Below are 25,455 nucleotides of genomic sequence, written 5' to 3'. Positions count from 1 at the left end.
TTTAGTTTGACCAGCAGGTCCTGACTAACCCATTCAAGTCTTTTGCCTTCTTTGTCTGAATATTTCCTCCTTTTGCTAGTTCTTGTGCTCTACAGAAAGCAACTTTAAAGATCTGCCAGACTTCTTTTGCTCCCTTGTCCCTCAGAGCAGTTTCCCAGAAGATCCTATTAACTACATCCTTGACAACCTGGAATTTTGCTTTCCTAAAATTCATTATTCTGGCTTTACTCTTTGCCTGACCCATATCCCTCAGGACTGCAAACTCCTTGAGTGCATGATCATTGCAGCCCAGGCTGCCTCTAATCTTGGCGGCCCAAATTTACTTGTGTGGGCAATCCGCGGGTCCAGTATCACACCCTCTCCGGTAGGGCTGTCTATAACCTGGCTTCAGAAGTTATCCTCTGTGCACTGCCAGAGTCTCCTGGACTGTCCACAGCTCACTGTGTTGCTTGCCCAGAGCTGAAGGCCCCTGGCCAGACAAGAGCCTGCAAGCACAATGCCTCTTGCAGCTGCAGCAAGAAAGCTTTGTCAGCAGGCTCCCCTTGGCTGAGCAGCCTGCAGAACATGAGCTTCTCTTTGCTGTCACAGTGTCTGATTCTTACCCACAGGCTTTCAACCTGCTCACGACTGCTCTTCAGAGACAGAACTTCACACTCAATCCACCTCCTGAAACAGAGGGCAACGCCTCCACCATTACTTTTCTGGAACAGCCTGTAGCCATCCATAGGTGCAATCCAGTCATGGGATTTGTCCCACCAAGTTTCAGTAATGGCAACGAGGTTATAACTTGACAGCAGTACACTGACTTCCTCCTCCTCCTCCTGTTTGCTGCCCACACAGTGTGTACTCGTTCAAAGGCACCTCAGCTGAGCAGTGAGCTCATGATGCCCTCTTGGAGAATGCTCTCTAATTTCATTGAGATATTTCATTGGTGTTTCTTTCTATCTCAGGAGCCCCTGGCTTGTCTCCATGAGGCATCAAATGTGCTTCAGTGTGGCCAGCACATCTCAGGTCCACTGACTGAGGGCCCTCACCTGCACTCTGTTGCTTTAACCTTGATATGTCATCCCACAGCTTGTCAGGGGCAAGCCTGACATCATCCCTTTCCCTGACACATCTACTCTAAAGCTCTGTCAATGAGCCCTGCTCACTCCTGAGCAAAGACAAACTTCTGCAGTCACGATAAAAGCCAGGGACTGCTAACTACCTTTGACAGCTGACAGCCAGCAGATGCCTGGTAAAGGCAAACACCTACAGCCAGGACAAGGGATGGGAGAAAGGAGACTCAGATACGTTTCCCTCACCACTCTCTCACAACTCAGGCTAGTAATTAATGCACTTTCTACTCACATTTCTACTACGATGTTTTACCTACCATGTAACTTGACTGTCTTCTGCTTGACAGCTGAATCAAACTTCACAGGACCAAACATGTGCTCATTTTATATTCCTCCATGTCCAAGCAAAAATTGAGCCCAGGGGGAATTAGGACACTGTGCTTCAAGCCTATCCCTCCTCAATGCAACTATGCACTGTGGCAGCAAGCCTGATGAAACTAGATATTTAAAATCCTCCTGTAAAAAATGCTTGTCATCTTTCTGCTCTAATAAGCAGTTCTATATAGAGCTTCTCTCAATTACAGTTGGTGATACATTAACTCCATGAGTCATTCACCCAAGGTTTCCAAAAATATATACATAAATGTGGGCATCAGTAGATCCATCAGCAGTGGTTACATCAATTGCTAAGGAATAAGGGCTACTGAGGTCAGAAATCGTGCTTTTTACAAAAAAGAGCACAGAAATTACACTGATTGCTTTCTCTGTAAATAGTACAAACAAGACAAAAAAGCCAGATGCTGGCTAATAAACTAAAACAAATTGCATTGAGAAAAACTTCTAAAAAACCCCCAAACATCCACTGAAATAAAAAAAATTACCAGTTAGCTTTTCAATGATACATTTCCTCTGTAAAAATTTGGAAGGGTAACCACAGACTTGTTCTGGCTCTTGGTGGAATTTATGTCTGACACAGCTGTTCACTTAGTTCAGCCACAGTACATCTTTACTGAATATAACCAGCATGCTCCAAGAGAAACAATAATAAGGAAATATGAAGCAGGAAAATTTGATAATTTACATATGATTAGATACCCATTTACACAGAAAAACAGCAAGAAATGTCTAACACTTGCAAGTCCTGTTTTCATTTTTCTCTGTATTTCCCATACAGAAACAGGAAAGAATGTTACCAGGGTTCCTTAGGACAAAGGTTGATCTATCGATGCCTTCTGTGGAAGCTCAGAATCTCAGTTTTGGGTCTGGGCTTTAATTTTGGGATTTCTTTTTATATTTTATTGCCACAAAAAAAAAAAAAAAAAAAGTAGAAAAGCAGTACAATTCTGAGATCTGTGAAGTTTTCTTACATCTACAGAAAAATTTATTTGGAAATATTAACAATACAGCCACAGGGACAAAATGTTGCAAATGAAGTTTGCACACAGAGGCTCCATGCCCTCTTCCTCAGCTGTATCCTGCAGGTAGGAAAATGCAGCAAGAGTGTGGTGGATAACCCAAAATGTTATTTTATTCCACATCTATCTGTGCCCAAAATTGCTACTGTCTCTCTAAGATCCAGCAGTGCAGCAGGAAACACGGGGCCAGCAGGTGCTGGACGTTTTTAAATCCAGGGTCACCCAAGCAGAGCCCTCTTGCCTCCAAGCTCTGCCTCAAGTCTGAGGCTCCCCTTCGTGGGTTTTGCAGTTTCTCTCTCGCCTTCAGAGAGAGGGGGTTGTTTCGGGCAAGTTTGTGGACCCACAACAGCAGCAGCAACCCGAGAAGCTGCATCTCACAACCAAAACCTGTTTCAGAGTGAGTTCTGCAGTGTGGGGCTGGAGGATGCTATTCTCAGCGCCTGGGGAGATCATTTCTGCCCCCATCCCACCCACGGCTCGGGAACAGCAGCGCCAACAGCGCTGGAGTTCGGCAGGAGGCAGCAAGACCACAGCACCAGCACCCAGATAGCCAGAGGCTAACATCTCTGCTAACACCAGCAATTCTGCCACCAGAACTCCGGTTTTTTGATCCAGAGAGAAGGCTGCACTGGGCGGGATTTGTCTGTGTCTCCCTCCTGTCTCCCAGACCATACAGCCGCCTGAGGAGGGCACTGTCCTGGGGGGGTCATTCCCCCCTTCTGAGTTTCCCCTTGCTCCCCAGGAGCCAGTGAGATTTCAGCACTTTTGTAACTAGTGACTGTTAGTGTTATTTTTTGCCTGGTACTATTTTGTTTTGTTGGTAAAGTGTTATTTTCTCCACCTATATCTACTAGTATTTGTTTCTCCTCATTGGTAGAAAGGGATTGATTAAAACTATACGGGTAGGTAACTCATTTCAAAGTGTCACTTATTAAATCATCTTAAAAGAACACAAGCAGTGATCCAGTTTTGCCAGAGCTGGTGTTTAATCCCTTCCCGTGGGAGACTTGCAGCAGCAGTTTCTCCCCTGAACAGATGGATGCACTCACAATACACGCAGGTCTGAGTGGAAAAGCCTGGCCCACATTAATGAACGTAGAGTCTCAGTCCCAAAACATTCAAGGGGGTGCCATGATTACAGCTACTTGATGCTGCTGGGTATAACTGGTGTTTTCATCCCCATCAAGCCACAGATTATTTTATTTCTGGTAAACTCTTAGATTTGCACCAGACGACCTACATGGTATACCCTGGGACTAATCAGTGTTGTCATCACTGAAAAAATGTTCTGTTCCTTAAACCTCCTTGTCTTCTCCATGGCTTCTTAAAAGCAGCTCTGTGAAAGCAGCTGAGGGATAGATAAGCAGGAGGTGGGTGTTTTGTGTTTTTGTTTTCTCTTCTGTACCTACAGGGGCAGCAGCAGTCTCAAGCCTAAAGATGTCACTTCTTTGCAGAAAAAGCCTGTGGTCCCACCTGGCCACTGCTGGCTGCCATTCCAGGCAGGGAGGGAACCTGAATACCCCACCAGATCTGCCCATCTTCAGGGAGTCAACAGGGTTTGTAACTCTCACAAAGCTGAGTAGTATGTTAAAAAAAAAAAAAAAAAAAAAAAGTGTTTTAGGAAAGCTCAGCCTGGTGTGATGAACACAAGCAGTTTACCCAGGCTGTCACCCCCACCTTTGTCTGGTCAAAGGGACAAACCTGACAACATCAGTTCCTCCAGCAGCTTTCTCTCCAGCTCACCTTACTTTACAAGCTGAGTCTCCCTACAGGGACTGATATTAATGATTTGATCTTTTTCCTGCCACATTCACCAGACCAGGCCAGAGGCTCCTTTCCCAAAGTATGGCTTTATGAATTAACTACCAGCTCCACCTCCTGCCCTGGCCTTTGCTCCCCCAGGAAGTTCAGAAATACAGCTGTTAGCAAGCCTGTCAAAACTAATACAATTAGCCCTGAAACACTCTTTGACTGCGGCATCTGCTTGCAGCCAGTACAACTCTGGAAAAATCTTCCAGCCTCCATCATCAGCTTGCCTGTGCAGGTCTGGCAAGGGTCCAGCCTGAGCTGCTGTTTTCTGCTTCTGATTTAGAGGAGTTGCTCCACTGTCACTGGGGATGCTTCCTCTCCTTGTTCTCCTTCAAGTCCCAAGGTCCTTACATCATGCACCAGATCTCCTGTTTATTCTGAGCCACAAGCATGTGGGTTTTTTCCTTTCACAATGACCTCAACAATTTTTATGCACTTTCAAATTTTGTTTCTGTTGTTTCAACCAACCCATCAGTCTCAGTAAACTGCTGTTCACATCACTCAGTTCTCATTTTCATGCTACTCATCACATAATTTCAACAACTTTTCATCTGCTGACACAAGGGCTGCCAGGTTTTTGTTCGGTATCTCTGATTTTCCTTGAAACAGCTCTTTCCAAAAGACATTTCCATGACTTCTGTTAGCTGGTATACATCAACATCCTGTGTCCCAATATAGGTAGTATTCGGAGACACAAGATTCTCTGCTGTGAATTTCTGGATGGGAAATAATTGAAAAAAGTTTTTTCTTTATTCTTTGTCAACCTAAATGAGTTTCCATTGCCCCCAGTGCACAGGGAATATTAAAGATAAGAAGCAGATACAGTAGAAATCACCAAGTATCTATTTGTTCACATTTCTCATCTCTTCCATTACTAGCTCTATTTCTTTGCTATATCATGTTTCCACCAGGATCAAGCACACAAGGGAATGCACTGTGACAACTCTTCCAGCACAGCTGCTTGCCTTGGTGGAGTGCATCCCTTCTTCAACAGAAAAATACAGAATTTCACTCCTTTGCATTATGCTGTCTATTTACTTTGCTCATCACTCCTTTTATTTGCTTACACAGCTGCACGTGATGTGATGTAGTGGAGTATGCAGGTAACATATTACGAGCTCTTCTCTGTATTATGTGCACATAATGTGCTCTGTGGTATGAGCACATCTCAGCCTGGCCAAGGCAAACCTGCCTAACTGTAGTTCACACAGTTTTGGGGCACATCTTTGTAGAAAAAACTATCAAACCTGCAATCCACATCAAACTGTAAACTCCACAGGGAGCCAGCATGAGGAATTTGGTGAGCCAGACCATGAAGCAAGGGACTTCTTGCTGTGTTTTAAAAGGGGGCATTTATGGGGCCACCCTTCTCCCTGGATCTGAGTGACAAAAACGGCCATGGGGAGTAAGAGTTTAAGAAAGAGAAAAAAAGAGGTACTCCAACTCCATCAACCCTGTTTTGGTTTCTGTGTGTCTGGATTTCCATCATCTGGAAGATCAGGCTTTTGTATGTCAAAAGTAAAGATTTCTTGGTTGAGTCATGTCCTTGGTGTACTCCAAAGTGGTTAAACTAAAAGCCTGTGGTGCCCACCATCTATGCCAAACTCTGAAGCAATCCTGGACTTAGGGAAGCAGTCAGACTTGTCACAGGAAGTAGTGGTCCTGGGAGGGAGAGGGCAAGTAAGCTTTGGAGTTGGCATGAGCAAGGAACAAAAGTCTGCTCATCATGACTTGGCTTTGGTTCATAACAGAATAGGGTCACAGCATGCATGGCGGGTCCTGGACCAGGTTTTTCCCTGGGGAAATAAAAAAAAACTCAGCTGGTGGCCTTCTGGAGTGCATCTGCAAACCATGTGGATGCACTAAATGCAAGATTATAAAAGCTAAACGTTTCTGTTGCCTGGATCTGCTCTCTCAGCATCTGCCAAATCACTTGGCCTACTGCATTACCCTGGAAAACAGCTCATCTGCCTAAACACTTGTCTGTCTCTCCCAGTTACATCAGATCAACTAAAATGCAACCTTTGTCCACAAGCCTTGTCTCCCCAAAGGAAACTATAGATCCACTTGGGTAGTAGAAATTACATTTATTCTGATACCCAGCTGGGCCCCAGGTCCTACACAGATGGAAAAAAAATACTTGAAATACATATTTGGTTTTACTGACATCAGAATTTGAACTCCCATGAGTTCAGTTTCCTGCTTTACATAACCTTAATGGTTTAATATTCTTTTTTATATCAGAATCATTGGGTTAACTGGCAGGCTCATGGTGGGCTGATTAATGATCTCACACCATAAAACGCAAACAGCATTGCAGACAGGTGAAGCACATATTTATATACATGAGCTGAAACAGCTGGCTATAGAAAGAGCCTACAGGTGAGCTAATCAGATCCTGATGAGTGTGGGCAGTAAAGTGGTCACAGGTCACCTGGGGAAACTGGCCTAGCCACACCATAAGTTTCCAAAAACTGATGGAGATCACTGTCTTCTAATGAGTTTATCACTGGCTGCTGTTGAGCACACCCTTATTTCCTGCTCTACTCACTCAGTGGCTGCTCTTGGGGAATTGACCCTAAGCAAGAAAGCAGCTGCAGTGACTCATCATCTGCCCCACAAAGCTTCATCCTGGACCAGGTGCATGCAGTGGCGAAGAACCAACATGCACAATCACAAAACCTTCAGTCAAGGAACGCATCTATTGATGTTGAACATCACAACCACCACGCCCATGACTAACATTTCCTGGAGTTCTGCACAATTGCATGCATCAACTAACCATTTCAAAGATTGGCTTCAGTTTATTAGGGAAGCTTCTAGGCTTGCAGTCCTGTACATCATTCCTGCTTGGCAGGGGCTGGTAGCAACTGAAAGCGTGTACAGATGGACTGAGCCAAAATCCATAAAACTGGAGAAGGGTTTATCAAAATAAGATATATAACTGTATATATAACTCTAGAACATCTCTCACACACAGTGGTGAATTTACTGATGGTCTCAATATCCATAAAATTCACAAAGTATTTTACAGGATGCTGTGGGCCTCTGTGGGGAGGGGCTGATGTCCTAGGATTCTCTTCCCTGTCCCTAAGTAGTTGCAGTCCCTAGAACCACTGGAAGGAGATTCGGTCATGGAGCTTCTGCTCCAAGCAGGATAATTGAACTATCCAAAATTAGTGAGGATCACTTAGTATCAAAAGCAAAAAGACAACTCCTTGAGCGTACTCCAATATAAGAACAGAAAGAGACAGATACCTATCAATGGTATGAATGTTTAGTCATTTAGGAGATTTAGGAAGCAGTATTTGGCTTTCTATGGCGTATCTAACTGCTGACTGTAAGCAATTGAGTTTTGATATATTTTAGCTTCCCTAGGTTTTATTTTAATTAAAATAGCTAGTCAAACCCTTCTTTGTCCAACTCAGTGAACAACCTAACACATTTGAATTCACCTCAGGCCATCAGATGTCACCAGGCACAGGGCTCTGCCATCTGTCTGTCCCAGTCCAGTCTTCGTACGTCTGTCACATTATGGTGGCCTCTCTGCTTCCCCTTGCTAGGCAACAGTCAACAAATGAATTCCTTCAGGCATCCCCTTCAAATACTCCCCAGCTGCCCTGGGACACTTGTCATCACAGATGCTAAGACTTTATTTGTTACACAAGTCTCAAATATTTCCATTTTTTTCCCAAGATTACTTTTGAAGTGAAAAGCTCACGAGAATGTTGGTGAATTTTAGCACTTTCTGCAATGTCATTCCAGTGAATATCCAGTATTATCCTCGGGCAACTGCTCACAAAGGAATTCAGCAAATCCCACTTGAGCTGTAAGACACATTTATCAAGACTGAAGTAAAACCTGAGATATAAATGAGTCATTGAAAAAAACCTATCAATCTGACCCTGCCAGTTCATGAAACTGTTTTTTTCAAGATGTTCTCACTGACTCCTATTTCACAGTCAAAGTAAAAGCTTATCGAAACTTTCCAAAGTAATTGAGTTTATAGCCTCTCATATAGATATTTTTTATTAGTATGTTAATATTATTCCCCCTAAGGGATCACTAAGGCTGTTAGGCCTTATTCTACTAATTTTATATCCCAAACAGCCTAGAGAGGAGGATGCTGAGGGAAGGCTTTATTGTGCTCTTCAACATCCTCACGAGGGGAAGCAGAAGGGCACACACTGATCTCTGCACTCTTGTGACCAGTGAGAGGACTCAAGAAAACAGCATGAAGCTGTGTCAGGGGAGGTTTAGGTTGGATATCAGGAAAAGGTTCTTCACCCTGAGGGTGGCTGGGCACTGGAACAGGCTCCTCAGGGAAGTGGTCCCAGCACCAAGCCTGACAGAGTTCCCAAAGAGTTTGGACAATGCTCTCAGGCACACGGTGTGATTCTTGGGGTGTCCTGAGCAGTGCCAGGAGTTGAACTCGATGATCCAGATGGGACCCCTCCAACTCAGCACATTCTGTGATCCTGTGATCCTAGGGTGACCAAATAGACATCAATGAAATTTATGTAAATCCATAAAACACTGTTTAAATTAACTTACACTCAGTGTAAATCTCTAAATCTCACTGGGCACTTAGCACTACCCCAAAGGTGTGGTTCCCTTGCAAGTAAATGTACACCCTGCATTTGAGTATTACTCACAATGCAATCAAAGAACCTCAAAATGTGCCAGCAGATCTGACCTCACCTCCTCCCAGCTGGCTGCTAGTACCCAAGAGTGGTCTTAGATGGATGCTCAGGTATGAATAAAGTGTAGAATAAGCACACTGTGACACTACCCTCCTGCTGCCTCCCAGCTCCTGCAGCCATTTTTCAGATAGAGGTCTGCCTGTGCTGGTTGTGGTATAAACTGTATGAACACACAAGCCTAACTAAGCAGCATGTGCCTCACATTTATTCTGAATAAAAACAAACTGTGCAGAAAATAAACCCTGCAGAAATAACTTTGCTCTATCTGCCAAGCTTTGTGTGGTCTTTCTAAAAACAGTCCTTAGTCCACGTCTTCTAAGAATGCCTTTTAGTGTCATATTTGCCATAAAGTATAACTCAGAAGTTGAGACAAGGCAAATGCTGCAAGGCTTGAAGGCGTTATACCAGAGTTCATACAGCACCAACAAACACATTCAGTGCCGATCCCAAACGCATGTTCTCTGTGTCTGCAGCTTCCCCAGGAAGAGCAAATTCTCTGCTGCAAAAGTATTTTCTGCAAACACGCGTCCCTTGAGGCGAAATGGGAGACAGGAGCTCACACTGGGCGCATGTGAGTGCTCCCATACGCTGCTCACAGCACCGACAGGAGTGCTGGTGTGTCTGGCTGGTCACTGGCAGTGACTCACTCCTTTGTTTCTAGTGAAACAATTCAAGAAACAGATTTTCAAGCCTGTCCCTGATCCCACCAGTTTCGCCTGTTACCCTGCAGAGCCAGAAACTTCTGCTGCTTGCAGAGAAAGCTCATTGTTTACTGAAGAAATCTGCAGTTGTGCTCATCCAAGAAGTATCAATGGACATCTCTGGGAATACAGAGACAATTAATTCCTTATTAAATGTTAATGAGCTATTAGACTAGCTGGACCACTGTTATTTTGGGTTCAAATTTCATACACAGGCTGCTTGACTCTTTAAAATAAAAAGGTGTAGGAATGTCTTTTCCAGCCTCTGCTCCAAGATACAGACTCAAATAGCATCAACAGCTGCTTCACATCACACACACACACACACCCACACACCCACACACACAAGATTTGCCACGAACCATGGTATTAGTGCAACCTTCTGACATGGTCCCCAGCCTCTCCCTCTGCTCTGAAGCGGGACAAAGACCCACTTCCAGAGCACGCAGAGGGTGAAACTCCCAGAACTGTTGCTCCTCCACACCTCAGAAGCTGAGAGTAAGCTAGGCCACAAGAGTAGACACTTGCCAAGTTTTATCTTGGAAAACAGCGGAATATTTATAACCATTAGGAACTCAGAAAAGACAAAAAGACGAGTTTTCAATGCATGACACTGAAATAACCTGAAGTACTGAGCCCTATAGCTGCAGTGCTCTGAGGAGGAAAGAAAGCACAAGAGCTCACATACCAGCCTTCAAAAGCCTGGTCTCTAAAGCTACCGAGAAGCTGATACAAGCTGACCTAGTATGAAACAATTATCTAAGGCAAAAAGTCTTCACATTGTGAATTTAGGAAAATGTAATGACACAAGAATGCTGCAAAGAACTTTGCTAGATGTATTTTACCTTTTCAATTTAAAAAAAACTATAAGGGTGGGGGTGGGGGGGGGGGGGGGGGTGGTGTCAATAAAATACATCCTGCAAGTAGGTAACTAAATTTTCTGAAAGATTCTGTAAGATTCATAGAGGCTCCTGGTCAAAAGGAATGACAAAAGTCAGAGGGTCTGCAAAAGCTTATCAAGTTTTGTTAGCAAATTTTACCCTTGCCAAGGAAATTGGTGTGTTTGTTCCGGACCTGCTATATAAACCCAAAACAGTGGGTTTTGGATAATGAGGTAGGGTAAAAGAGAAGACGGCGAGAGATGTTAATTAAAGAAGGAGAGAGAGAGAAAGAGAGAAAGGAAGAAAAAAAAGATGTCACCAGTCCTGGCTCTAGTATTGAACCAGCTGGGGTGTCCAGGGTCCTGGAAGTGCCAAAGCACCCAGGCTTTGTGGAGTTACCTTTCCACAGCTAAGTTATCCCTGCCCTGGAGATAAGTTATCCCTACCCTGGAGATAAGTTTCTTGCCTTCTATGCGAATCAACTACCACACACGGTACATTCTTTTAGACCTTTATGGAAATAGTTCAGAGGGCTTTGGCAGTGTTTGGTGGTCTTCATTTCCCCCTACAGTCCATACCCACTTCTTGCCCTCAATTCTGTGCCTGCACTGTACTGTGTTGTGCTTATCTCCACATTGTTATTATTAAATATTATGCAGTTGTGCAATAAGCTGGTGAGATAGGAGAATAAAGCAGTAAGTATAGACTAGCTCATTGCACTTGGTGTTTTAAATGCAATTAATTTAATTGCTTTAGGTGAAAATTAAAAATATGTCGTAACTGGAGAAAATAGCAAAATCAATTATTTGGAGTATTACTTATACAATCAGTTTGATTTTAGTCTGACCAGGGAATAATTTAATGAAGAATAAAATTTTGGAACTGAGCAACCCATCTCATGCTCATTTCTGATGCTCACTGAAGATGTCACATTCTCCCTCACAGCTTATGGCTGTGGATGCTTGCAGACCGTTGCTGACATAAGACTACTGGTATTAGCTACAGATGATGGGTAGCAGAAGTGGTTGATAGAGGACTAACAGAGGTCTCAATATTTCATAATTTTTATAATTCAGCTTTCTGGAAAAAAAGTTATTTATTGTTTGGCAGTACACTGCTATAAAAAGTTGGAAGAGATAAAGTGATTGGAAAGCAAAGGCATGACTCCTGGTTAAATTTTGAAATTCCATGCTGCGTATCAATTCCTCTTTGACCTGGACTCCTTCAGCACCCTTTGCAAGATATACTGCGGTCTACCGATCTAATGCATTTGTGGCTTTGGACAATCTACCACTCCTAAACTCCTCTCCATGCCTTTGCAGGGCTGTTTCCTGTCACCTTCAGGCACCTCAGGGGACTAGAGTGACCACAGCAGCAGTAATGGAAACCCTGCAGCAGATCCCCTGGGCACACCATGCAACCTCTTCAGCGACCTTTGCTTAAATGCACAGACGCCCTGGCCAGGTAAAGCCTGCAAACATCTCCCCAAAAGACTCTACAGGCTGCCTGCTTCCATCAAGCTAGAGCAAAATGTTCCTGTGAGGCCCCTTCTGTGTGCCACTCTTGCCTGCCAGGGGCTACACTGCAGAACAAAACAGCTCATACACACACTGTGCAAAATCAGGTGGTACAACCACTGAATTGGAAAAGATCTTATGAGGATGATTCAGCTAGTGCAGATGTCCAGCAGGCAACAATTCCATTTTCCAGCAAGTTTCAAAGATAAAGTAGGGGGGTTTTTTGTCTTTTCACAGAATTGTTTAAATATTTTCAGGCTGTGGACTTCTGTTGAGACTTCTTACTGCTCTGGGCTTCAGCTTTCTCATAGTGGACTAACCTGAAGGTCAACCACTGGCATAGCAATGAAACTGTTCTAGATGCATAACTAACAAAAAACACAACAGGGTCTCTCTAAAAAAAAAAAAAAAACAACAACAAAAAAAAAAACCCAGCACAAAATCTAAGCAATCATTAAAAGAGAACTTTTTTAACTAACAGAAAAATATCTATCTGACCCAGCACAGGAAAATATTCTCATTCCTATGTTAGTAAGGGATGATTGATCATGTAACCTTATTTTTGGCTTCAATACCCATCAGCTGTGAATTTATATTCACTTTATATTCACTCCAAATTTACATAAAAACAAACACTGATTACAGCTCTCGGGTTTTTACCTACATGTGGTAGTCCAAACTACACATACCACTCATCTTATTTCCATATAAGACAACTTCACTGTGCAATGTTCTCTCTTCTTTTTCAAACAAACCACAGTTACTGCCCTAATAACTCTCCAGTTTGACACTCAGTTTAAAATAACAACTAGAAGCGGCTATATTTAGAGAACAATCTGGTATTGGTACAAAGCCTCCCATGTTTCCACTCAAGCACACAAGATATCTTTGGCCAGGAAAGAAGTCCCTCTGAGAAAATTCTTGTAAGAATTCAAATGCAAAGCAATGACTGTATATGAACCATAAAAGATTCATTCATTTGAATTCCTCCTGCTTGTTAGTGAACTTCAACTAAGCTTCTACAAAGCACTGCTCAGATTAGCACTGGATGCATATGCAAAATGTTAAAGGTCACTCTACCTGAAATGCAATAAAACAACATCTTAAAATGAAGCATTCCTATAGCTACATGTAAGTTTTCGAGGCTGTCTACGAAGATGTTAATACCTGACAGTGAGCACTGTGAAGCTCAATATTAAGCTGCAGATGCAAATATTAAACAAACCTGTATAATGACACAGAGTAGAAAACACACTTTGTTCTGTACAGTGTCAGATTTTATAATTGCTTGTGCCCACATTATCGTGTTGCTAAGGCTTACCTCTAAGGGAAGAAAAGATCTAGTATATCCAGTTTTCTTAAAAAAATTATTGCTGCTATATTTGTTACCTTTTAAAATGCAGGCACCAGGATAGCTGCATTTGCAGTTTATGTTTAGGTATCTCTGTGTACTCTAGCATTCAAGGCCGACTTTACTTTCCTTAAGAACTCAGGAATTTACACAATCAAAAAGCAGTTTACACTATGGAAAACCATATCCAAATTTGTTCTCAGCTAGGAGAGTAAACCAAGCTGTAGCTTAAAGTCCAAGCGGTACTAAAAGTTCTTCATTTTCTTGCAGTCTGTATTGAGTAAATTTTCTGAACTGAACAGTTAAGGATGACACAAAACTGTCAGGCTTTATAATGGAAAATTAATTACTATGGAGTAGAGGCAAAATATAACAACAATGGCACTACCCCAGTTCTCACTGTTGTACTACTGTAATCATACAGGACAAAACTGACTATTACCTGACACTTGGGTACACAAATATGATTCTCCTGGGATAAAAAATACCTCAGAAAAATTGTGAAGCATAAAAAAATATCACCAGGTACCTGGTCTGCTGGTTCCAGCTCTTTCCTAGAGCTTGCAAATGACTGTGATTGTTTGCCACAAGTGTTTACATGTCTTAAGGCAGGGAATGCACCTTGCTGTACACCAGGCATCTGGCACTCAGCGGAATGAGAGAAGAAGGGATTTGCCAGGAGCAGACAACAGCAATAAATACTGATAATGAACTGCAGGTCAGCTTAAGGATACATGGCATGGGAGAATTAAAGACTCTATTTCCCAAACAGATGCAAGGGAGAGAACACAAACATCTACACCTGTTTCATCACCTGCCTGAACACAGTGGTGAGCTGAGAGCAACTCAGAGTCAATATCCATTCATTCATCTGCTTCCCTGCTGGCTCCAGAAAATAATGATGCCAATTACCATCAACTCTCTCATATGCCCTAAAATGAACTCAATTCACTTTGGCCAAACAGCTGCAGAACTGTGGTCTCAGTCAAAGAGGTTCATGTTCAGAATGATCTGCCAAAAGTGATTAGATGGAGCACAACTATTTTGCTAAAACTTCCTCAGGATAACAACCATGTCTAAAACAGAACACGACAAAGGCAAGCTTTCAAAAGGAAATTACTAAAAAAGTAGGAAATTATAAAGAACAGATCATGTCACAAAATGCATCAGAGCACTCGACACATTAACCTACCTGCTTCCCACGAAATTCTGCAGCCATAAGCATTAGAAACATTAGCTACATGACAATCAAGCTCCAAAGACACCATAAGTAGCAAGTTCTCCATATCCTGCTTACAACTAAGAGATCATTCATCCAACAGGATCAACAACAAACTCATTTCTTGTCTTGCATGAAGGTGCAGAGATTTCATATATACATACATATAAATGGATCAGGCATCTATACATAGCAGGTGACTATTCTGTTTAATTCTTAAAAGGAAGCAGAAATTCTTGTGTTCGTTTGCTGTGCATGAAGATATCTTTGAAAGGCCACTGCAGCAGGGCTTTCTTAACTTTCAGTCAAAAATATGAAGATGCCACAGAATCACAGAATAGTTAAGGTTGGAAGACACCTCCAGAAATCATCTGTTCTGACCCTCCTGCTCAAGCACCTACAGCCAGTTGCTGAGGACCATGTCCAGACAACTCTGCAGTATCAGCTGGAATTGAGACTCCACAGCCACTCTCACAGTGAAAGAGTACTTCCTATTGTTCAGAGGGAACATTCTGTGTTGCAGTATGTGCCCATTGCCTCTGGTCCTGTCACTGGGTACTATGGGAAAGAGCCTGGCTCTGTCCCCTTTGCACCCTCCCTTCAGGTCCTGCTATTTATTTATAATATAAACTTCCTCCTCAAGCCTTCTTTTCTCCAGACTGAACAGTCCCAGTTCTTGCAGACTTTTCTCACATGAGAGGTGCTCCAGTCTCTTAATCATCTTCACAATCTTTCTTTGGGATCTCTCCACTACATCCATGTCTCTCTTGTACTGGAAGGCCAGAACTGGATAGAACTCCAGACAGGGCTGAACAGAGAGGAAGGGTCACTCTTGAGCTCCTGGCAACACTGCCAATTCAGCCCAGGACACCATGAGCTGCCCTTGCCGCAAGGGCACATTGCTGGCTAGTGCTCAACCTCGTATCCACCAAAGCCCCCACAACCTTTCCTGCTGAGCTGTTTCTAACTAGGCCACAATATAAAAAAAAAAATGGAATGTCTTCCCAAAAGACCCTCCAGTGCTCACAGATCATGCAGTATCCATAAAGATTTTAAGTCAGAAGTGACTTTGCCTTACAGGTACCTGTAACTCTATGAGCCTGGCTGGATTCTTACATTCAGGCACCAACCTTACCATCTAACCCTGGAATAAACAGACAGACATTAAAGTGGTGTTTTCTGCATTCCGCAGTTTTCTAACCCAGAGAAAGCACTCAGGCCACCTGCTGACTCCAGCCTTTTTTTCCAGGGCCTTCTCAAGTCATGTTCATGGCAATTTCTGAAAAGCAAGAAACCATGTTCCAGGCAGGAAAAAACACTGTTTAGCAAATGTGAAAGAGGCCAGCAAAGGGAGTCACATTTTCATTGCCAGATCTACAAATGAGTTAGTAAGTACATTGGACAATTAAGGTTCCCCATCTTATGTATCCACTGAGGATTTCTACTGCAAGGGGAAAGTGCTTTTTGAAACATGTAAAAATTTTACTGAAGAGAAGGTTTTGCAGAGTAAATCTAAATTTTGTTTAGTGCCTTAGAACATGATCTTTAATGTTATTAGTAGAAAACAGGGTAATCTGCTTATTCACAGGTATGATCAGGTATAATTGTCTGGCTTCCTTACCCTCCAGGTGTAAAGTTTTGCCACAAATGCATTAGCATTTTCCTAGACTTCACTGTCACACAGAAGCCTGCTCCAATCTTCTCGAACCATGAGGGGTAGACAAGGCAACAGTCTCACAGTATTGATCAATTGTTAGTGATGTAACATCCAAAAAATAAGACAATCTGAAAAATGGACAATTACTTCTTCAGTGGCTTTGTATACAACATGGTTTTTTGTACACAACAGCTGTAAACTGCCTTTCCTTTACTGTAGCTCTTTATGCATTTTTTCTATCAAATATAGTTTGTGGGCAAGGCAATTTGAAGAAACTTGGCACGTCACAAAAGTGCCTCTTAAAACATTTTAGCAGTTTGCTAATTGAAAACTGTGAAGACTCTGTTTCCTAAAAGACTTTGGCTAATGTTTCAAAAGGAAATCTAATTACCATGATTCATGGTTATTTTCATACTAGACTTACAAGGTTTTCAGAATACAAGTAGCTCGTACTTTATCAGAGAATACATCTATTTAAAACAGCATTCAAAGTACACCAACACAATTACTCACACTTGTAGTCTCAAATACTGATCTTCAGCCACATTTGGCAAAGGAAAATGTGTTGGAGGAAAGAAACAGCCATATAGTGCAGAACACTCTCTGTTAATCAAAGACCACTATACTGTTATGTAAAATTTTAGGAATCTTTGGCTTGATTATGATGTGAAGAAGTACTACAATAATCACACATTAATCTCTGGCTGTCTAGAGACACAGTGAACGATGGGGCAAAAGAGGCTTGCTCTTTTCAATGGGAGCAATAAAATTCTTCAAATGATATAAAACATTCTAAGCAGTCAAAGCATTATATAAAATTACATGGATGACTGTGGCCTTTTATCTGGCCTTCTGTAGCATAACAACAAGAAATTATTATTACGACAGTAAAAACTCAAAAGTTAAAGGAGAATCTCTCTAATTTTTAAAGCATATTTTCGTGAGACGTAACCACAGAAGATTTGGCCCTATTTGGTAAGTTTAATCAGTCAAGTAATCATACCTTTCCTTGTATTGCTCTTGCACACAGTGGCTGGGGACAAAACGTCTCAGAAAGTAAAGCAATGGGAGAGCTCCAAAAAAAGTGAACAAAACAAACTAGTTGTAACTGGTTTGGACTTACTTTTTCAGTAAGCTTCCAAATATTTCTACTCAATAGCATCCTATATAATAAGAACATTAGGGCATTTTCAGGCTGATTCTAGTTTGAATTCTGATTTGAACAGTCTAAACCATGTGCAAGATGAACAAATCTTCTTTACTAGCAGAAATGCTTCTGGAGCGTCTGTGATGATCCTTTCAGCACAAGTGCAAGCTTACTTTTCCTCACTACAGATCTTGACTCACATTGGATGTTGAACAAAATTTATAGTGAAAATTTCTTCCTTCCCTCCAAAAAGTGAACTGGGAAATCATTGGCTTTCCTCTTCATTTTTTCAAAATCATGCATGTAGTGTAATAATCGCAAAGCACTGCCTAACAGCACTTTTACTAATAAAAAATTCATGCCATGCTTCATCTTGAAATTCCTGAAAGAAACTTAACTTCAGTTCATTTGCATCTTCCATTCTTTTTCAGAAAGGTGAAAATATTTCTAGCAGTTTTCAGTAATTTGCATGTCTGTACTTGAATTTTAGCAAACTTCAACAACATCTGCAAGGTCAGGGGTTACGTGCAAGTGATTTTCTTGACTAAGGTGATTTCACTTCCATCACAACTCCCAAATTCTCTTTTGCCCTCCTACAATTTTTTCTTTTTCTTTTGTTTTTAATTTTAATTCAAGTGGCAAATTATCTATTTTCAGTATTTTCATGCAAAACAAAGTCCAGCCTATTGTCAGAAATGCAAGGTATATTCAATAAACATTAATTTTCTAAGAGTCGTCCTCCCTCTCTTGTGGCCAGATTCCACGGCTCAGTGTAAAACGCACTACAGCAGCTGTTGACTCTGTAAGTGCTGAATCAGTAACAGCAGTATGTGAAAATACACTTATGAGAATGTTACTATTCTGTGGAGAAGAGGAATGCTTTGAAACTCATCTCTCATGTAGTGACTCACTGACAACAATTTAGGCTTTGTTTGTTCCCCTGTGGCAAATGGAAAGGCCAGACTTATCACAAGTGAGATCATGCACAGGCAACTGCTGCTGAAGCTCTTGATGGACATAAAGTTCCCTCGGCAATTTTTTTTTTTTTTTTTTGCACAAGACCTGCCTCTGAAGATGGGGAAAATACACTAATAACTGTAATGTGGGCATAGCTCAATAGAATTACCCAGAAGCCTAGGATGGAAGTTATATCTGGGCAAGCAAAATGTAAGATTTTGGGGTCTGGGATCAGCAAGACAAGGGATAGGCTGGAGCAAGACGGAATGCTCCTCACACATGGTACTACTATTAAACTGCTAGTGACAGCCTTAACAGGAAAATAGTATGAAGAAATGAGTTGCTAATACAAGAGTGGTGGCTGAGTAGTCAAAGTCGAGTGTTCAGGAGAAATGGTACCAGAAGTAAAGGAAAACAAGAAGAACACAAGAGTCTACATGTGAAAGAAGTGTGTAAGTCAGCCCTTCTTTCCCCACTCCTCAGTAAGGACAGCTGTCTCTCCAAATTCAATTACTTTGGCCAGGAACACCAACATTTTAATTATCAGGTCAAGGCAAAATAGACCACTTGCCAATCTAAGGGCTTCTACCCTCGATCAAAAAGCACTCAGTGCAGAGATGCCCTGGCTACAGGTTTGAAAATCCCAAACCAACAGATCCCTGTGGCAGGATAAATTCATCACCAGAGAACTTGCCAGCAAACAAGCTCTGAGGTATGCCAGCCGAGTTATCCTGCAGCTAGGTACGAACTGGTGCAAGTCTCCTTGACTCCCAAGTACACAGTGATCTCACAACAAACACGTGAGACCACTTGTCTCATCACAAGAATTGTACAAAGACAGCAATGTTACAACTTTTTTTTACATTTTCAAATTATGTACTTTCCAATGTAAAGGAAAGTACTGTAGATAGATGGAAAGAAAACTAAGACTTCAAATGTGCTAATTTATTTACCAACAGGTTTGTAACAAAGCATGACAGAGCACATATCAGACATGAACTGTGTTTGCTGTGCCACAAAATCTAGGACTGCCAATTATCACCTGCTTCATTACTCTGCATATTACAACCACATGATGTGACATTCAAGATCAGAGAGCTCAGATCAAAAGAGGTCAATTTTAAGTCATATGGCACAGCTGTAAATACAAGCTATTTAAATGGTATGCAGGCAATATTTAGATTTGAGACTCCTTATGCTGCTGCTCTCGCCTGACTTATCTGATGGCCTGCAATAGCTGTCCTGTCTCTTGAAATTATTTTTCATATATTTTTAAGTGTAACTATGTGATAAATATGTTCCAAAAGACAAACTTCAGTTGCCTGAAACTACTGTTATTGATGTTGCTTGCTCACCAGCCTTCCATAAATTGTTACCTGATGGATGCCTGTTTGGAGTCTATCACAGGAAGAGAGTCTTGGAATAATGAGGCAAAAATAGGCATAAGCTTTAAGAATAAGAAAAAATGGCCATATTTGTATGTAATGTAATCTATTACATCACTCTTCTGAGTGAAATCTATCTCTTTTTCTTCAAAATACTGCAGAAAGAGGAAACATTATTAAACCCCTGAAATGTGGGCTATTAAAATGTATCCTTGGCAACATGAGATATGAAGATACACACTTCCAGAATTTTTGAAGGAAAGCAACACTCAAAAAATAGGTATTTGAAGCTGTCAATTATCCTGTGAGAGCCAGGTGCATTCATCTGTATCAACTATCAGCTGTATCAGTGATAGCTTTAATGTTTCAGTGCCACAAAACTCATTAGGCACGTTAAACAACAATGACTTGCTTTTTGGAGCACATTGCTAATATAAACAATTGCTCTTCCCTATAGATTGCTGTCATAATAGACAAGTTTCTTATCTAGTGTTTAAATCCAGGCAAGCAGATGCAGCATAGCGAACTCCATTAGGGCAGAGTTAAGCTGAAAGCCAAAATGCACATTATTTTTAGCACTATTAAACTGGTCACTGTTAGACTGAAGGGCAATGGAAAACAAAACATACCCACAGTTCACACAAAGTGCTGTACAGATATTCTAAGCAAAAATGTAAACATTGCCCAGAGTCACAGAAAAGACATGACATAGTTATTGTGTTTAATGAAATTTATCTCTAATAATGTTTCTGGGCAGGATGTTCTTACCATCAGGTTATGGCCAGCTCTGTACTGGACACAGCTAAGAGGAATGCAAAAAATGCATTCCTCTTAGCTGTGTCCAGTATGCCAAACCTAACACTTTAGAATGCCTACAATTGAACCAAGGCTGTGTTTCCTACTGCTGTTTTAAGTGGGTCTGCATGGTTTTACTTATTACTCTGCTGAGGATTACTGCTATTACACAGAGCATCTTCCTTTGCTTCAAAGACCATTTTGGATTTGCAGAGCATGTCTGTCATCTAAAATAATTGTGCAATTTGGTTAAAGAAAACCTCAAGATTATTTGATGAACTTACCCTATGCAGTTTGACAGCACGTATTAGAATTAACTGGTATTTCCCTTGCAAACACATATGCTGCTGACAAAGAAGTGAATTCTTGTGGAAATCAGCCACTTTGTATCTGCAAAGCTCTGTGCCCCAAAATAACTGACATGAACTCATGCTCCATACACCTGTAGCTGTTAGCAGAACCAGCATGGAGCTCAAACCTCTCAACACTCTCAACTACTATAGTAGCAATGAATATAGATGTGATTTCTACATTTCCTATCCATTGGTTGAGTCCAAGAGGTTAATCTTTCTCTTACATTCTGAACTTAAAGTAAAATTATCTGTTCAGAGGCATCACGAACGCAATAACATTTCTGTGGGCATGCCTACGCCACTGAAATGAAAAGGGACTGTCGTCCCCTCTGTTTATAGGAGAAACTCACATAAAGCTTTCAGATCTTGTCACTGGTAACACACAAATTGATCTGTTGCTCATTTCAGAAGCAGGATTACATTATGATGATCTCTTCCTGAGCAACAACATTACTATGCTTCTTGTGTAGCTGGTATCCTACGAGGCAGAACGTGTTGCATGGAATTTCCCATGCTGCACTGAAAACAGAACTGGCTCCTTAGGGAACAGGCCCCCTCAAGCCTGATGCTGTACTTAACCAGCCTGGGCCATGACCTCAGCTGGGTGTGCTTCCCAGCCCACCCCAATGCTCACTAGAAATTTATATCCACAGCTTTTTCTGTATGTTACATTTTTCCCTGCATGGTGTTTGTCTGCTAAAATCATTATAGTTCTAAAAGGCAAACAGCGAGCTAGTCAGTGACTGAAAAAGCTGACATTTAAAAAAAGCACCTTGATATGCTTGAAGGTCCTGTTCCTGAATTCAGAGTCATGTGAGAGAGCTTGAGGCTTACAGAGGGTTTCACTGAAGCAGAGGTTTTATGGGAGCATGGGTCAACTGGACAGATGCCTTAATTGTATAGCTGTTCCTACAAACAGCCACTTCACTAGAGTCTGATTTGCCAGTCTTGAGTAAAGCTCTTAGCAGTGAAACAGCCATCCTTTGCAGCATTGAGTATTTTCTCTTGATTTGCACTTGATTAAAATAGGACCTAAAATGCCAGTTACAGGTATCAAAACTTTAGCTATAAAAATTAAATTTTTTTCAATTATGAAAATTCTAAAATTAAACAAAAAAAAATTATTGTATGCTGGAACTACCAGAACACTAAATAGAAACCAGAAACATTTAAAACAGCAGCTGAACCTTAGAAACAGATTCACTTAAGTGGGACTATGTAGCTGCAAACAAAAGCAAAACTTATACTTCCTTTTTGTGTGCCTGGCCCATCAGAAGATACTGGCTTCCCTGGCAACTGGGCAAAATACTTTCAAGTATGGAGTGGAAATTTCTGGGCATGGTTTTAGTTATATTTACATCACCTTGACAGTCTGGCAAAGACTACATTATTGAGAGATTTATAAGATGCAAGAACTTGCACTGCAAGTCAGATAATCCCCATGAAAGACCCACTGAAACTAATTCTATACCATAAATAACATTTTAAAATAATAAAGCAACTTGGAAGCAATGCAAGAAGAAGCGGAACAATTCAAAGCTAAGTTGTGTCTCCCATTCTTAACTTCCTCTGTTGTCCCATTAAATCACCACATGCACATACACTGACCAGCAAATACCAGGACACAGTGCTGCCAAAAGGGGCATGGTTTTGTAAGACAAAATAATGAAACAGCATCTAAGGATGACCAGTTTTGCACACTTGCTGTGTAGATCAGAATGAATTATTTTCAGCTAGATTTACTTGTGATTCTATCAATGTATTTCTGAAGAGACTAATACAATACCTCGCGTGCCAAATGTTTGCACAGAATGTCTTGCTAAGATCAAATTACAGGCTGCAGAAAAACTGTTTATAATGGAAATGCTGACAGAACTATGCTTAATATGAGAGCTGGTATACCACATACCCTCCCAGAGTATAACAGTTCAGTTATGTATCTCTGAAAATGAGATGAGCAATAACAGAAGCCGTGCAGCTGCTGGTATGTTTGTTTGTAAAGAAAGACCAAACTACCGTAACAAAAATTGTGTTCTGTGCACCAAAAAAAGCAGGCTGCTGCTGATCCAAACCCCTGGTCAAAGGTCCTTATATCTTGAACACTGTAGTGTGGATGTGCACAACATGACACACACCCACTTCTGCAGGTTTTGCTCCCAGCAACTCCCAATCCCTGGGAGCTGAATCAATACTACTGCCGTGTGGTATTACAGCCTGTAAATCACAAGGAGGGAGTAAGTGCTGCTTTGCAGACCGACAAAGAGGGCATGGTGTTAGGAGGCATAGCTGGGACAGCAGAGGTGATTACTAAATTTCCACTAATACCTTCAAAAATACAGAAAAATATATATATATTTAAATAAATAAATAAACTAAGAAATATATATCAAATCAATAAGAGGAAAAGTACATATTTCAATTATTACATCCTTGCAGGCTTTTCTGAGTTAGGGTTTTTCGTATATTCCCAAAGCTTACCAACTAATCTAAAAAGTAACAATGAAGGTGACTTATTTTGCATAGGTGAGAATTTGGTATGAATCAGGGGGAAAAAATGTTTTTTCTCAACTGAGAGACAAGTGGAATACAAAACTGGACCAGCCAGTTTTGAATGGAGCACTGATTAATGGCTTCTAAGGAGTTGTCTATCTCTTTGTATCTGTACTCACCTCTTCATTATTCTTGGTACGTGTTTTTGGGCTTAAAAACTTTAAAAACACATAGTCCTTTTTCTGTGTGAGCACAGCTTTCACTTCATGAATGACAATTTGCTGAACACATAATCAAAATTAAATTATTTTATAACCCAGTTACAACCATGCTGTGTTTATTTTTGTTAAGTCTTTTGTTCATGCAGATTCTGTCAAAAATTGGAGCCCACACTGAACTTACCAAGCAGTTAGAGTTGCATGGAAACTCTGTGCAGTGACTGAATATTCTTTTCAACAGCATAAAGTCTTGTAAAGCCTAATACAACTTACTGAAAAACTTTACTTTTTCTGTTGAAATGGACGTACTATAAATCAAAGGAAAGCCTTAATTGAACATGTTGCAAAGATACTCTTGCCGAAGATTGTCTCTTGCCCTGGAAATGCATCCACTTTTGGAGAAGAACCCAAAATACATTAAGAAAGAAAATAGTGCTTAAGGACTGCCTAAGGAAAATAATGCATAAGGAATGGGACGGATATGACTGGTTTTTTTATAAAGAGGTTTTGATAAAAGACATCTTTTCCCAATAAAACGTGAAAGACAGAGAAAGAAAGGAGATTTCTGAGGCATCCAGCAGGAACCTGCGGAGATACCTGTGCCGGGGGAGTGCAGACGCTTCCCCGCAGGGCCTGCCTGTGGTCAGGGAGGAACACACCGGGCGGGAGGAACTCGACGGCGGCTGCTCCCCGCGGGAAGCCGAGCGGTGCGGCACGGCCGGCAGCAGCGGCACCCCGAGCCGCCGCCGGCCCGCCGCGGGCTCCGGCAGCGCCGGGCGGAGCGGTGAGCGCGGGGGAGCTGAGCCCGGGAGCGGCAGCGCTCTCACCTTCGCCGTGCAGCGTCCAGGGCAGATGCGCGTAGTCCCACTGGTAGCCGCAGGCGCTGTCCTCGAAGGTGCACGACCCGGGCGAAAGCAAGGCCGCCCCGGCGAGCCGTAGAGCTGCAAGGACAAAACGAGCCCCGGTCACGGCGCGGCCGGCCCGGGGGCCGCAGCAGCGCCGGGCGCGTCCCGGGCGGGCGGGAGGCGTCCCCGCCGCCGCTTACCGTGCGCGGCGAGCAGGCAGAGCCGCAGCATCTTCCGCGCCGGGCCGGGCTGGCGGCGGGGCTGAGCGCGGGCGCTCGGCACCCCGGCGGGGCACGGCAGGGACGGGGAGGGACCGCGGACACGGCGGGTGGGCGGCCCGTCCCACTCCTGTCTCCGAGCGGGGTCGGCCCCCGACGGTGGCCCGAGGCCGGAGTGGCTGAGGCTGGAGTGCCCTCCAGGGGTTGCCGCCTCCTCTCCGGGCAACCTGCGGAAGGGTATCACCCCCCGCGCAGCGAAAATGTGCTTTCTTACGTTTAAGTGGTTTTTCCCGCCTTCCAGCCTGTACGCAGTGCATCGCTCCCGTCGTTGCGTGCCGTCACTGGGTACCACTCCAAGAGCTTGGCTCTGGCTGATGTACTCCCTGTCAGGTGCTTGTGCACAACAGTAAGGTGTCCACTCAAACACATCTGCAGAGGGCAAAGAGCCCACCAGAGCTCCGTGTTAGCCCTTCTGTCCTTCCCTTCCACTAAACCTTACCTGCAGAGTACCTGGCACTTTTAGCTAGGAACAGTCCAGCAGCTGCTGAGATGCTCCAAGTACTGCAGTTCATCGGCTTGCAGAATAACTCAGGACTGGACCATAAGAGATGTCCAGCCCAAACTCTGCCCAAAGCAGAGCCAGCTTTGAACTTAGACCAGGTTGCTCAGTTAGGGTTTGATAACCTCCAAGGCTGGTTGGGCTTTCTGGGCGCTGGCTCCAGTCCTGGACTGTTTT

At 42.5% G+C, this 25,455-nt stretch overlaps 1 protein-coding gene across 4 annotated transcripts in view; it reads right to left on the bottom strand.

Moving 5' to 3' along the window:
• Window positions 1–24,828, bottom strand: part of MAMDC2 (MAM domain containing 2) — a 57,200-nt gene extending 32,372 nt beyond the window's left edge. For all 4 annotated transcript variants that reach the window (XM_041422193.1, XM_041422192.1, XM_041422194.1 and 1 more), the window contains exons 1-2: window positions 24,702–24,828; window positions 24,484–24,597 (exon numbers count right to left, since the gene is read on the bottom strand). In XM_041422193.1, coding sequence (XP_041278127.1) covers window positions 24,484–24,597; window positions 24,702–24,732 — 145 coding nt within the window. In that variant the 5' untranslated portion in view covers window positions 24,733–24,828. The remainder of the gene's footprint in view (window positions 1–24,483; window positions 24,598–24,701) is intronic.
• Window positions 24,829–25,455: the final 627 nt, after the last annotated feature.

This window comes from Onychostruthus taczanowskii, unplaced genomic scaffold (genome assembly GCF_017590055.1).
Source record: "Onychostruthus taczanowskii isolate IOZ18803 unplaced genomic scaffold, ASM1759005v1 scaffold72, whole genome shotgun sequence".
Lineage (NCBI taxonomy): Eukaryota > Metazoa > Chordata > Aves > Passeriformes > Passeridae > Onychostruthus > Onychostruthus taczanowskii.
The sequence above is the reverse complement of the archived record's forward strand: the minus strand, read 5'-3'. Positions and strand labels throughout refer to the sequence as shown.